This window comes from Tauraco erythrolophus, chromosome Z (assembly GCF_009769465.1).
Source record: "Tauraco erythrolophus isolate bTauEry1 chromosome Z, bTauEry1.pri, whole genome shotgun sequence".
Taxonomy (NCBI): Eukaryota; Metazoa; Chordata; class Aves; order Musophagiformes; family Musophagidae; genus Tauraco; species Tauraco erythrolophus.
In genome coordinates, this window is record NC_141496.1 from 34961818 (window position 1) to 34976472 (window position 14655).

The window sequence follows — 14655 nt, forward strand, 5'->3', positions numbered from 1 at the left end:
CTTTTAGCTATTCCAGTCTCCTCCACTAATCCATTTTGTTTACAGGTTTATCTATACCTGGAATGATAAAAAATGTGTGCTAACTCGAGAGCTCACTGAGTTTGAGAAAAAAGTGCCAATGGAGACAATGAGGCAGCAAATTTTGTATTTTATATAAAATGCTACAGATTAACAGCTTGGTCATATAGGTTTCATATTTAGGCATATAAATTTCAGTATCCTAATTTGCTTTTCAAGAGATCAAAAACTTGATATATGCAGGATATAGCATCTCATTTAGTTTACTACAATGTACACTGCAAATCATAACTGGAACCCGGCAGCTTTGTTTAAGAATACAAAAAACGTCAGTCATGGGTTAGGCCGCTCCGGCAACCAAACCCTACACAGTCGCTCACTCACCCTCCCCCAGCCCCAGGGATGAAGGAGAGAATTAAAGGATAAACAGGAAACCCGTGGGTTGAGATAAGAACAATTTAATACAGATGAGTAATACACAGTGTAGATGCTCACCACCCTCTCTTATCCGCAGCCCATCTTGTCCTGAAGCTGCAATCCCAGATGAACACGAGGCCCCGACATAGAGAGGGGGAGAGAGAGATAGTGCTCCGAGAGTGGGAGTACTGGAAGAGAGAGGGAAAAAAGGCAATAGAGCAAAAGCGCAGAAGCGCAAAAGAGCAGAAGCGGCGAAAGAGCCAAAGCGCAAAAGCCCTTCTGTCCGGCTGTCCCTCACTTTTATACTGGGCATGACGCTGCATGATATGGAATACTAATTGGCCAGTTTGGCCCTCAATCTTAAGTTCCACCACAATTCACAAGTGAAATCATGGCCCCCTTGTCCCAGCTATGCTCCCCCCTTATCCTGCCGTGCTTCTGCACTCCAGCCAGAACATGGCACACTGAAAAGTCCTTGGAGTTTCACTTCCAAGTACAAACATCAACTTGCTATCAACATTCTTCTCAGAGCGAGCCTCTGAGTAAAACCAAAACACGGAGCTCTTCTAGCTGCTAAAAAGAAGAGCTGACTCTGTCCCAGCTAAAACCAGGACAATGTCATATTTCATTATATAGTTACAAAAAACAGTATTAACACTAAAGCATTTTTAGAGAGATGATGCGTGCTTTTGTGTAACTAAAAAGGGATATTTTTTATTAACTGTGTATTCAGAACTTTTATTTTCAAAACCTGTATGACTCCGTTATCAAAATAGTTCTTTTATTATTGTATGTTTCATTACAGACAATACTTGTCAGATAAACTAACCTAATGTCCAGAATACAAAGAAAAGACACATTTGCCAAATTAGGTTCTTCAATGACTATATTGAGTTGGAAACACTTTCATATACTGAATTTTATGTTGAATTCCTAGGTCTGTTATTTACTGAGTTGTGCCTAGTTCATCACGTTAAGAATCTATCAATAACAAATTTAGAAGTTATACATGAATTTAAAAGGCATATTAATCCTTTATCAGTCCTCTTTACAATTACAGCTATATAATCAAAATTTCTATATGTTAGTTTGGCTCTGTATCTTTCAAAACTTTGGTAAAATTAACTGGAAGTGAAAGAAAGATTTTTTCTTTTAAATCTATCATGCTCTCTTTTGGTACTAGAAGATTTCCCTGCAGGGGCTAGATTTAAATTAATCTTTAGGCTGCTCAGGAAAGTTTTGTGTAATCATAAAAGTGGTGATGACAGAACATTGTTTTCCAAGAGTTGTCTAATAATAGGACTGGCTCATTTCCAACTTACTAGAGATACTGTATTAAATATTGTTTCCAGGGAATTAAAATTATTCAAGATTCTTTATTATGTTGTTGAAATGCAACAAAATAGTAGGGATACTGAAAAATTAATAATATCCTTAACTTCAAATAAAGTGGTGGTGGCATATGCTTTCTCCTTCCTAGTTTTGTGATCAAATGTTGTGCATTCTGCTATCACTTTTATTTTCTGTATGACAAGGCTACTTAGATCTGGTCCTAAATTCACCTATGAATCTTTGGTCATCGGTTTTTAACACTCATTTTTCAGTGCATCATTTTTTTTCCCCCTTCTCTGGCCTTCCTGAAGTAACTTTAGCGTAATAGAAATGTTGGTTGGAAAGGTCTGCTGGACGCCATCTTGTCCAACCTCCTGCTCAAAGCAGGACAGTCACCAAGAATACTCAGACATCACTGTGTTAGCTGACCCACATAAACCTCCAGGAACTGAGATTTTGCAACCTCTCCTGGAAACTTGTCTGTGGCTGCACCGCCTTAATGCAAAGTATTGCCTGATACCTAGTGTGAACCTTCAAAGCTGCTGGCTATGGCTTGCTGTATCACACCAGTCTCCACTGAGAAAAGTTGGTCAATGCTGTCTTTGTAATTACTCTTTGGGTAGTTGTAGGCTGCCATTAGGGGACTCAATCCTTTAGCCACCTCTTCGCCAGAGTAAAGCAGCCTAGATCTCTCAGCCTCATCGTAGATCATGCAGTCTAGTCCTTTCCAGTTTCCACACATCTTCCTTGAGCTGTAGGCCCAACGCCTGGACAAATATTCTAGTAAGGCTTAACCGTTGCTGAGTAGATGAAGCAAATCGCTGTCTCTGGTTTGGTTGCCGTACTCCTGCTAATGCAACCAGCATGTGGTTTGCCTTGTCTCTAGTGAGAGTATATTCTTGCCTCGTATTTGTCACCTTACTGGCCATAAACCCCAGGCTTGGGGTTGGGTAGTGTTGGTGGTACTTGCACAGTCAGTTCCCAGCCTAGGGAATCTGTTGGTGGAGCAAAAAGTTGCGCTTCACCTCAGGGAGCTTTGTGGGTTTTTGTTGGCCCGCTCACCCATGACTTAGATCTCTGCTGTTTGTGCTGCTGCCCCCAGTCTGGTGTCACCTGCAAATGTCCTGAGTGTGTGTTGTTTCTGTCAGCTTTTGTCCAGGTCATTGAGGAAGCTCTTGAACAACAACAATCTCCAGAATGTGCTCCCCAAAACTACCAGGTGTTAATGTTTTCTTACTGCTGACCCAAACCTCTGAAAAAAAGGATTTTCATCCCTCAGAATTTCCGGTCATGATCGCCTTACTAACTGACAAGGTTGTTGTCAGTTACTCAGTTCAAGTGGCTGGGTTTTGTGTGGTGGATCTAACAGTTTCAATGCTGCTTGTGGATTTCGTAAGAGAATCCAGTGCTGTTCTTTATGCATTATTTTTTACAGAATGAAATTATCCAAGAGAAGCAGGCTGGCAACATGCAGTACAACAGACCTATATATGACTTCAGAATAGAGATGGTCTTCTGCACCAGGCTGAGGTTTACTCAAGTTGGAGCAGATCTATTCTTGTGCTTTTTTTCTGTATTCTTTAGTCTTTCGTACTGAGCAGGAGATGACAATTTTTCTGTTAGGGAAGGTTGTAAAGAGTAAGCTGGATGAACCTTTTCCTGATTTCATAATATGAATTATTATATCTTACTTTCTCAGCAAGAAATCAGCTGAATGACCTGACTGCTGAGAGAATAATTTAGAGATTCTGTTAGTAAAATTGTTGTTTGTTGGGTAAAAAATATCTGTCGTTCAATTTTAAAAACTGAAAATATTTCTCATAATTTTAATGTATAAGAATGATAATTCATGAAATTGATTTTTAGTCATGTTTATTCCTTATACAGAGCTAAATCCTTGGAAGTCTACAAGGAAATACCATTAGGTTGCATCTTGTTGGCATCTCATTTTTTCACACCTGCACCAAGGCTTACAAGATCAATTCTCACCTTGTCATACTCTACTGAAGAATAAAACTACTGTAACTTGGAATCTTGCTGTGGTATTAAATACTTTGACAGATGCTATACACTGCTTTGAGACTATAGGCAGCTGCTTTAACATAACTTGTAGTCAAAACACATTTCCTACTAGCTATTGCTATACTTCTGTCAGAAGAGTAGAAGAGTAGTTGAATTAAACTGTCTGGCACGGAGTTAGGTTTTACTGGCAAGAATTACATCCAGCAGTGGACACTGAGAAATTCTGGCACCAGAAATATTGTATTATCATTAGACATTTGATTTTTTTACATTGTTTGAAGTTATTCTAACATTTAATCAATCTTTAAAGCCCTTGGATTATCTCCATCTCAGTGTAAGTATTTATGTAGAGTTTTTTATTATAAGCCTCAGAGTCTAAAAGTCTGCCCTTGCTTGTCCTTAGGAGACAGGTAAGAAACCATACTTAACACTCTGGTTTAGCTTGGAAGTGTCTCAAACAGTTCGTACGCTATCAGTAGACAGGATGTGGTCTTTTTTTACTAGATTACTACCCAAACTGTATCTATCATGCTTTCTTGTTGGAAGTTTGCTCTATGCTTTGCTATATTAAGAAAAATATTTCAGAACATGAGAAGGAATAAGATTTTTTTTCTTTAATTTTCTCACAGTGCTGAAATTACTGTCTTTAAAATAATTATTTTCTAGTTTAAGTTCTCCCTTTATCTATATTGCAATCTCAGTTTTCATCTTCAAGTTTTCAAGAATTCACAAAGAGCACAAATTCACTATGTGCTAATTCTTCTGCTCAGATTGCTTGCTTAAGATGATTTTGAAGTCTGTAGTAAATTCTTCTAACTAATTTTGTTTGATTAATAAAATTAATTTCCAAATAAATCGCCCTATCTTTTGGAGAAGTTCAGAAGCTATACACCTGTCTTTCTTGTTGAATTAATGTAATTCTCTGTCTTTCATCTGGGGTCTTATAGACAGACAGTGGCCTTACAGACATGTAGCTACACTTCTAAATTACTTATATGTAGCTGTGAAAAAGAGTTAAAAAAACCTATTTATGCCGTTGTGACACAACACCCTATAAGAAAGAGGAGATTTTACCTTTTAGGTTAGGAGTTCATGAAGGCTGTATTCCAATGGCTTTCTATTGTCTCAGTTTCTGTGTTGTGTCGATGGCGCTTTTTTGTCTTATAAAAAGATTCTCTTGTTTTGAGAAAGTCCTCATGTCTTTTCCTGAGGTATTTTTAAATGTCCTTCTACTCTTACTGCAACAGAAAGAGTACTGACTTTCATCACCTGAAAGTGGGAATGACATTGAATTTCTCCAGAAAGTAAAGCAAATATACCATAAATTAGTACTGTAGAAGTGGCATTTTTAAAAGTAGTTACTGTCTTCATATAATTTAGAAAATCCTGCCCATGATACATAAAGAAACAAACTCCAGAAAAGGAGAATTATTAAGATGAAAAATTCACAGCCAAGTTGAAAAGTAAAGTGCAAAAGGAGTGATAATTGATGATGGTTAATGGAGGCTGAGTGTAACAGACTGTATCCTCTCTGCTAGAATTGTATTCAGTGTAAATAAAGGGAGTAAGGCCAAGTAAGTAAAAAGGGAGAAGGCCAAGGAACACCATCTTATCAAGTTATTGCATCCTAGTGGTTGCTACAGAATTGTACAAATACTGATACATTTATTATTTATTATTATTAAATAATAATTAAAGGCCAATATTAAATTCTGTAAACCTGTTCTTATATATTGATAATCATGTAACAACAATTAATAAAAAGAGTTCATGTTTAGTATCAGTGGATTGGAAACATCTGATTTTTGCCTCTCACATAACTGGGTAAGACAAGTAATGCAGAAGTGACATAAAATGAACTTATCTAATTCTTCACAAGTCCTTATATTTGAAAACAGCGTTTCTTTCAACCAATATTCTATTTCTGACAAGGTCCAAAGCTCCTAGTTCAAATTTTTGTCCAGTTTAAACCAAAGTATTGTATGTACTTGTATGTTTTTCAAAAGAGAACCATTGTAATTTCAAAAGAGATTTTACCTATGATTTTGATAAAATTGTCAATAATATGATGTATGTATTATGCAGGAAAAAAAAGAGCTACAGAAATGAATGACCAAAGAGCAATTTGCTTATTCAATGCATTTTCAAACACAGTTTGAAAATGTGCTATATAGGAGTAAAAGTATGAAGCAAACTGCTTTAGCAGTACTAACAGTGCTAGATACCAAGTTTCAAAGAGTGCAAGTAAGATACAGGATGACATTTTTAACAGTACATTAGATAAATAAATTTGCAATTATGTATATGCATGCATATATTATTACTATTTATCTTAAGAGATTTTCTGTCTTCTATTTATATATATTTAGTACCAGTGACCTGAAGTGATTTTCAGTCTTCCATGAAATTCAGAAGTATTTGGTTTTTTTCAGGACATTCCTGAACAATTCTGATGAACATGTTCCTCAAGATTTTTCAGAAGTCCTTTATCATCCATCACACTGGTTGTTTTGCATACCATCATCCTGTTCTCCCTTACTGAAGTGAGTATCAAGAGTTGATTGTTATAAAGGAATCAACAGATAGTCAATATTAATCACATACTGTTACCACATTTTGAGAAGAGTGTCAGAGAATCATAAACTCATAGAATCATAGAATAGTTTGGGTTGGAAGGGACCTTAAAGATCATCTAATTCCGACCCCCATGCCATGGGCAGGGACACCTTCCACTAGACCAGGTTGCTCAAATAAGTGTCTAATTAATATTCGGATTAAAAATGTTTTTTTTAAAAAATTCATTGCAAGTTTCCCTAATCTTTACACTTTAAGAGTCTGTAAGAAAGGTCATGTTGAAAGCAGTGCTCTGTGTAGCTTTTTGCTAGTATGTTCATTATGTTTAATATTTGATTTATCTGTAAGGTTTTCTTGCTTTAATTAAAGAGTATATAGCTCTTGACTATATGGTAGTTCAGCACAGTTGCTCTTTTGAAAGACCTATAATTAAAAGGGAGATAAAGAATGTATGCCTCTCTGTTTATGATTGCTGGTTAAAAAAAACCCATTTGATATATAAATAACTCATTGAAAAATACATTGCTTGATCATGGTTGATTTTTTGGGAGATCAGTGCATGATTAGAGGCAAAAGCTTAATTTCTTTTTCTGTGTCACTGCATATAATGACAAGTTACATATGAGACATATGCTACCAGCTGTGCTGTCATTCCCTTTCTAATTTTGAACCTGAAGCACTCCCACACCAGTGCAGATCCTCTCCTAACCCCTTCACCTCCTCCTCCTCTTCAAAAGTTATTTCCTGAGAGATTTTCACTCTCCATTTTCATGAAAACGTGCTTTTGTGACTTGTTATTGTATTTTCTGAGAAAGTATTTTTATATTTTGGAGGAATACGTTATCATATGAGTGGTGACCTATGGTGACCTATCGAAGACCAATGTGCTGTGGCTTTATTACCTCTTACCTTGTACACACAGTATCTTGCACCTTGTACATCAAAATATCTTCCCTATGATTTTGCCCCACACTACACAAAACATGCTGCTTTCTCTCCATAGCCTTCACTCCCACCTACATGTCAGCAATAGTTATCTCCTTCCCAGGGGCCACTAGTACCTCCTGAACCAGAGGCAGTAGATGCTGTGACTGAGTCAAAGCTGTGTGGTTGGCTAATCAAAATGCCAAACAGAGTGAATAACTGCTGACTTCAGAATGTGTCCTTTTCTCTGCTTGAAATAGTGATTTAAGTTTTTCTAAAGTTTGAAAGATCATGTGTTTTTTACCTCTCAATCAAGCTTCAAGGAAATTTGTCAGTGGCTTTATAAGTTATGCATAGGTGATGAGAAAGGAGAGGAGAGGGGGTATATAGGAGAGGGAATGGCTGTGTGATCATTTAAAAAGGGATCTATTCTATTTCTAGAAAAATGTATGCTTCATTAAGAACTCATTGTAGAAAAGACAATAATCTTTCTGATGCCCTAATCCAAGGCCAGTACTCAAAATTTAAATTAGACTGTGAATTATGAGTTTTGGAAGATGACTTCACAAGTGAGTACTCTCTGCTATGTAAAAGTATGTAAAGGAAGTGCTGGTACCGTTATAGTCTGATGTAATTTTTGAGGTGGAAATAGGATTTTACAGATGCTGTGTAGGACAGATTTGTCTTGAATAAATAGCAGAAAACTATTCTATTGGTATCTAGTATTTACATATTTTCTTTGGATGAAAGGTGAGAAAGTATAAATCATCTTGACCACCAAATGGGAAAATGAGAAGTCCGAAACAAAAAACATCTCTGAGAAGATATAGTTAGTGCACCTGTGTGAGGACAGTCCATATATATAAAACCAGGTGCACTATCCTGGTGATAATGAGTGAACTATGTTGGTAAAATATTTAATGTTTTATTTTAACAACACACCTTTCAGATACTCAGATAAAAAAACAGTGAAAGACCCTATATGTAATGAAGTAGTTGAGGGACATATTCTCAAGGTATTCTAATTTTGTTACTGGTTTTACACTGTATGTTTATGTCATGGAAGATTTTCTTTCTTGAAATATTGCATGTAGAGTATTAACAAGACACCCTATGTTTAAGTATTGCAGAAAACTAGAGCATCCTAATTCTTCCTGGTTTGTTTTACGTTTTTACTTCTTATATCTAATAAAAATATATATTCACTGTCCATAACAAAATTAGAAGCACAGGCCGTTGTACTCCTTTGAGCTGTGGCCACTTAATTTTTAACTGAAGAGTCTAACCTTGTGTAAATATACCTATTAAGTATTTGCTCTTCCTGGGTTTGATATTTCAAGAGAAAGTTTTGCTAGTTCCTGAAATTCTTTTGTTTATAATTTCACTATTTAGCCACATTTACTACCTTATTATTTTTCATGCCTAAAAATGGCTTCAGTTTTCTTTTATCTATTTGACTGCAACGTCTTTGCCAATGCTGTTAACATGAATTAGCGTTAATGTTTATTTGCTTTGCAAAATCTTAAATTTGAGGTTTTATTTTTTTCTATCTTGGCTATTAACCAAGATAACATAGTGCGTTATCAAACTAAATAATTACTGATAATTTATATTACAGCTCCTGTAGTGTTAATTGTGATCCGTTCTTTGCTTCATTTGGGGTTTGTAATCATACCATTTGCAAATCAGAGTTCTGTTTTTTTTTCTTTTACTGTACAAAACTGAACATTTATATGTGTGATATTTATATGTACTTCACCTTTTGTCACTTTTTATGAGGCTAGTCTTATTTTCACTAGTACTGAGCTACGAGGATGAGAGAACATATGCCTCTCCATATGCGCATTACAAAACTTCTCAGTGCATTTATTGGTGCTAGCTTCATGGCTGTAGGGAATGTCTGCTGTATTTTAGTTTTCCTCCAAGTGAGTCACACCATTGTACATTTCAATTTGCAAGAGGCTTAAAGAGCCAAGAGCTGGTGTATATTACAACATGATAACTTCCCATCTGGTCAATGACAGACAAGTTTTATTTCAACTCAAATATTCTAAAAATGGCATTTGTTTCTAAAGTCAGTTAAAATATTATCCTTCATAAATCTAACTGACCAAACTTGTCCCGTTTCTTATAGTTCGAAGACAATGAGTGACCTTATTAGATGTGATAATGTGGCATTCAAGGGAGAAACAAAATGAAACTGGCCCATATATTTTAACTAAATTAGTGAAGTATTGAGTTTGCTTTCAGCCACAGCACTAATTCTAGTATGAATATAGCAATTGTTTTAATTTAAACTTTAATTAGTAACTACTAATTAGTTCTTAACATGCATTACAGTTTATATATATATATATAATTAATCTTAACAAAAATTAAGGTAATACTATCAAGAACGCAAAGCCCTGATGTTGAAAGTTTGAATGCAATATGTGTTTTAAATACGGGAAAGTTATTTTGGCTGCAAGTTCTATGAAGATTTAAATGTATATGTGTATATTTTTTGATAAATATTATTAGAATCTAGTATGTGCTTATATGCAAAAATATAATTGTCTAGCCAATGCTACAGTATCAACAATTATATATAATATACCAGATGAAAATTGCAAAAGCTCTATATAAGTTTTCATGGCATTTACATTGCTTATCATCTCATAGGTATTTGCTTTACTGTTAAAATCCCAAAGGCTGAGGTGCGTAAAATCCTCCTTTACTGAAATGACTATTACGGTATTAACTGTGAAGTTTTGACATCATAATGTGATAGAATAGAATCATAGAATGGTTAGGGTTGGAAGGGACCTTAAAGATCATCTAGTTCCAATCCCCCTGCCATGAGCAGGGACACCCTCCGCTACACCAGGTTGCTCAAAGCCTCATCCAACCTGGCCTTGAACACTTCCAGGGATGGGGCAGCCACAAATTCTCTGGGCAACCTGTTCCACTGCCTCATCACCCTCTGAGTGAAAAATTTCTTCCTTATATCTAGTCTAAATCTGCCCTCTTTCGGTTTAAATCCATTGCCCCTTGTCCTATCACTACACACCCTTGTAAAAAGTCCCTCTCCAGCTTTCCTGTAGGCCCCCTTTAGGTACTGGAAAGCTGCTATAAGATCACCCCGAAGCCTTCTCTTCTCCAGGCTGAACAGCCCCAACTCTCTCAGCCTGTCTTCATAGCAGAGGTGCTCCAGCCCTCTGATGATCTTCGTGGCCCTCCTCTGGACTCGTTCCAGTAGCTCCATATCCTTCTTGTGTTGGGGACTCCAGAGCTGAACACAGTGTTCCAGGTGGGGTCTCACGAGAGCTGAGTAGATGGGCAGAATCAATTTCCTTGACCTGCAGGCCACGCTCCTTTTGATACAGCCCAGGATATGGTTGGCTTTCTGAGCTACCAGTGCACATTGCCGGCTCATGTTGAGCTTCTCATCCACCAGCACTCCCAAGTCCTTTTCCTCAGGGCTGCTCTCAATCCATTCTCCGCCCAGCCTGTACTTGTGCATGGGATTGCCCCGACCCACGTGCAGGACCTTGCACTTGGCCTTGTTGAACTTCATGAGGTTCTCACAGGCCCATCTCTTCAGCCTGTCAAGGTCCCTCTGGATGGCATCCCTTCCCTCCAGCGTGTCCCCAACACCACACAACTTGGTGTAATCTGCAAACTTGCTGAGGGTGCACTCAATCCTGCTGTCCATGTCTCCAACAAAGATGTTAAATAGCACTGGTCCCAGTATCGACCCCTGAGGAACACCACTCGTCACTGGTGATGTAAAGGTCCTGCTGGGAAATGGGGTTATGGAAGCTTGGTTTCCTTAGGTTACTTCAAGGTTGCCCTGCAAGATATGTGGCATACTGCTTTTCTGACAGTGGAAGCATACATACATTGTACCTTTAGGGACTAAACCAGAGGAGTATATCAGCTGAAATTTTCATTTACAGGTGGTGTAGGTTCACATCAGGTGTATTGTCTATATAGCAACCTTGAGTGAACAGCAAAGTTTTTGTGCAGTCATCTCTGGTTTTTTTCATGTGTGCATACAAGCCGAGTTGGGTGGTGACACACTTGTCTGAGTCAGATGGTCACAGAAGTGTGAAATGTAACAGACAAGTTCCCCTCTGTTAGAACAGCCACAGGAACCCACTTAAACTCTGTCTCAATAGTTGTTTGTAAATGGCACATAATGTGTATGTGCAGAGGAGTATAGATCCTTCCCTAGTCTGACAGGAAAACGTAGCTCCTGATGGCTTTAAGAAGGCTTTAACTGATGCTGAAGGTGTTGTGTGTGTACTGGCAGATAATGTTTTTGCCTGCTTAGTTAACACATCAGTGCATGTGTAGTTTTTACACTGGTGCATGTAAAACTTACGTGCATAAAAGTTCACATATGTGGTGCATAAACTTTCGGTGTTAGCAACTATTGTATAAGCTTGTAGCCAAAATGAATAAACACAATGGCTAAACATCAGATGAAAATTTATTTTAAAACCTTCAATGTAATGAAAAATTAAGCTTTCAAGGAAAAACATGACCCACAACCCGATTTTGGAAGTCTTTTTGGAAATGTTTTCAGAAGAAGAAAATAGTAAATGTAATGAGTGATAAACATCTTGTAGGATAAGTTTGGAGGGTTTTTTTTAAATTGAATTGCTCCAAATGTGGGTTCAGTGGTTGCTGTTGGGTCATTGGCTGAGTTCAGTGAAAGCCCTGTGATATTTTTGTTTAGAAATCAAAACTTTGGAGATCATGGAAGCCAAAAACAGAAACCAAACTGCAATCTCCTTAAAAGCTAATGAATTTCTACTACGCTTTCTCACTTCTCTCTGCTTGTAAAGCAGTTATCCCACCAGTGTAATATTTCAGGTGCATTTTTCCAAACATGTAAGAATTGGTCACTTGATGTGGAATCTTGCAGCCCTTTTGAGCATTCTCTGTGGGTTTTAATTAAGAGCTTCGTATACTTCATCAAGAACACTTCAGAGCTCTTACTAAACAATTAATGTAATAGTGAACTAAAGAATAATAGCCTTAAACGTATTCAAGCACAAAAAAAAAAAAAAAAATCCTTTTTGCCTGGTGTAACAAGGCAAACATGGTTCCATGAAAGAGATAAGTGAAGTTGCTTTGTATCAGTTATAACTTTGGCAGACTACCAAATGTTAATTTGCTTTTAGCTAGTTGAGATTAAATGTAATTCCTTCCCTGAGCTGCCTTAAAGTAAGCAAGCATGAAAGCATTTTCAGAGTAATCTGGGAGGAATTGACATTTAAGGGAGTTAGCATTACATCTGCACTTTAAGGATATTAATTTCATCGATACATTAACTACCTTATTCTGTCTTTATCTTACATTTTGAAAGGACTCCATCAGCCAGAGAAATGGCAGCCCAAGGTCAGCTGAAACTGCTCTTATCCCAGCCATACTGTAATTTGAACTTGCTTTTGGAAACCTTGCTACATCATGATTGCCTCTTAGTGAAAATTTTACTGGGAAGTTCAAGTAAGTATTTGTACTGTCAATCCTTACAAGCATTTTGGTCAGAAACACAAATTTATTTTTAACTACTTCAGTACTGAGCTGTCAGCCATTTTTGGGGGGGATCAGTAGCCATTCATTTATCAGTAGGACACTTCTTGAATGGGTAAAAAGAAAGAAATCATCACTTTTTTAATGAGAATGTTTTGCAGTCAATCTGAGTATCCATCGTTTCAAAGCAGACTACAATTTGATAGAAAGGCTGCTATCATAAGCGCAAAGGAATGAAAATTAATTTGAACTCAACAGAGATTTGTAACCACAACTGCTTTACGCGGATTTTTAAAAGTGTGGATTACCAGTCTGAAAGATCACTTACAAAATTATGTTTCAACAGTGAAAAGCCTCTTAGAGGTTTTGTTTAAGTTATTATAAGTATGTCACTGTAGGCATTCTAGAAGTACATTTATGTGCTTCCTCATGTTAATACTCTCATTAATGCTTTTATGAAAGTAGAACAAATAAAAGAATGGTTTTACAAGGTTTTCATTTCATTCTGCTAATATTGTGTTGGAAGCAACAAACTTTATCCCATCTTTCTTTTTAATAACTTTCAGATCAAATGATCAAATTGTTGAAAAGATAATGGTGTAATCACCTGCTTGACAGAGTTTTGCAGTAATAGTGAATGAGAGTCTCCATTTCTATCTTTCTTTAGCAAAAGAATTCTCCGTACTTATCAAAGAAAAACCATATAATATTAGATAAAACATAGTTTAGTTCTGTCATTTTAAAGTGATCTAACATTTGTCGGGGTACATTACGTCCACTTGGGTCATGCATTTTATTGAGAGCTGCACTGCATCCACTTGCCTATTCCAATACCTGTCATCTTTTACAAAGACTGAAAAATGTTTGATCAGGATCATATTCTTACCCTAGTGTTGTCCAGTATTGAATTTTACTAGCTGCTTAAATTATCACAGATATTAAGTGACAGAATGTATTAATCTGTTGACCGACCAACCTCTTGAGTTTCAGGGAAATATATACTACTTTCAATTAGAAAATAAGCACTTTATACAGACTTTATTAATGCAATTACAATATTGGTATAAATAAACTGTCAGTTTAGATAAAGCTGAAACCTGCGATGATCCGTATCTTCTAAATTAATTTCAATAGGGTTAATTATCTAATGATAAAATGGTTGTGTTCTTTATTCCTTCTCCTATGCAGCAGCTTTCTGATGCTATATAAGCTAAATTTTTTTTATTATGTGAGCTCTTATATATTAGTACAAGGAAAGCTGGACGAATACACTGTACCTTAGTACTAGCAATGATAGTTTTGGATTCTATCTCAGTAGGATAAAAGGCTTACAGAATTATGTACTCATCAACAGTAAAATTTTGCAATGTGTAATATTATGCATGAAAACAGATTAAAAGCTAAGTATACCATAAGTTTTGAGTTATTTGCCCTAGTAATAACAAAAGTTCCTGGAATTTACTAGATGGTAAGAATTTTTTGAATGGGAGGAGACTTCTCACTTTTTACTTTGTTTTACATTCAGTCTTCCTTTTTCCCTTTAAAAATCAGCCCAGAAGGCAAAACTTCTGTATAAAGAGGTGTTTATATGTAGGTGTTTTTAGGTAATGATATTTTTTTCGTTTGTATTGCAGCAATACTCTGGGATGCTTGCAGTATGAATATTTAATTTAGTTGCACTCTCATTATTCCCATACGATTGTACTATGGTGAGGGTCAGAAATAAAATATATTCCCCATCATAGTAGGGATTACTGTTAGGATTGGCAAAGTTGTATCAATAGAAAGAATATTTTGGGGGAATGCAGGTATGCATAATTTAGTGTTGCTAAATATTGTAAGAGG

The 14655-nt window shown here is 36.4% G+C and overlaps 1 protein-coding gene across 1 annotated transcript in view; it reads left to right on the forward strand.

Moving 5' to 3' along the window:
• Nucleotides 1–14655, forward strand: part of KIAA0825 (KIAA0825 ortholog) — a 241253-nt gene that overhangs the window by 69895 nt on the left and 156703 nt on the right. The window contains exons 11-12 of the mRNA XM_086629541.1: nt 6222–6332; nt 12644–12783. Of these exons, the coding sequence (XP_086485667.1) occupies nt 6222–6332; nt 12644–12783 (251 nt within the window). The remainder of the gene's footprint in view (nt 1–6221; nt 6333–12643; nt 12784–14655) is intronic.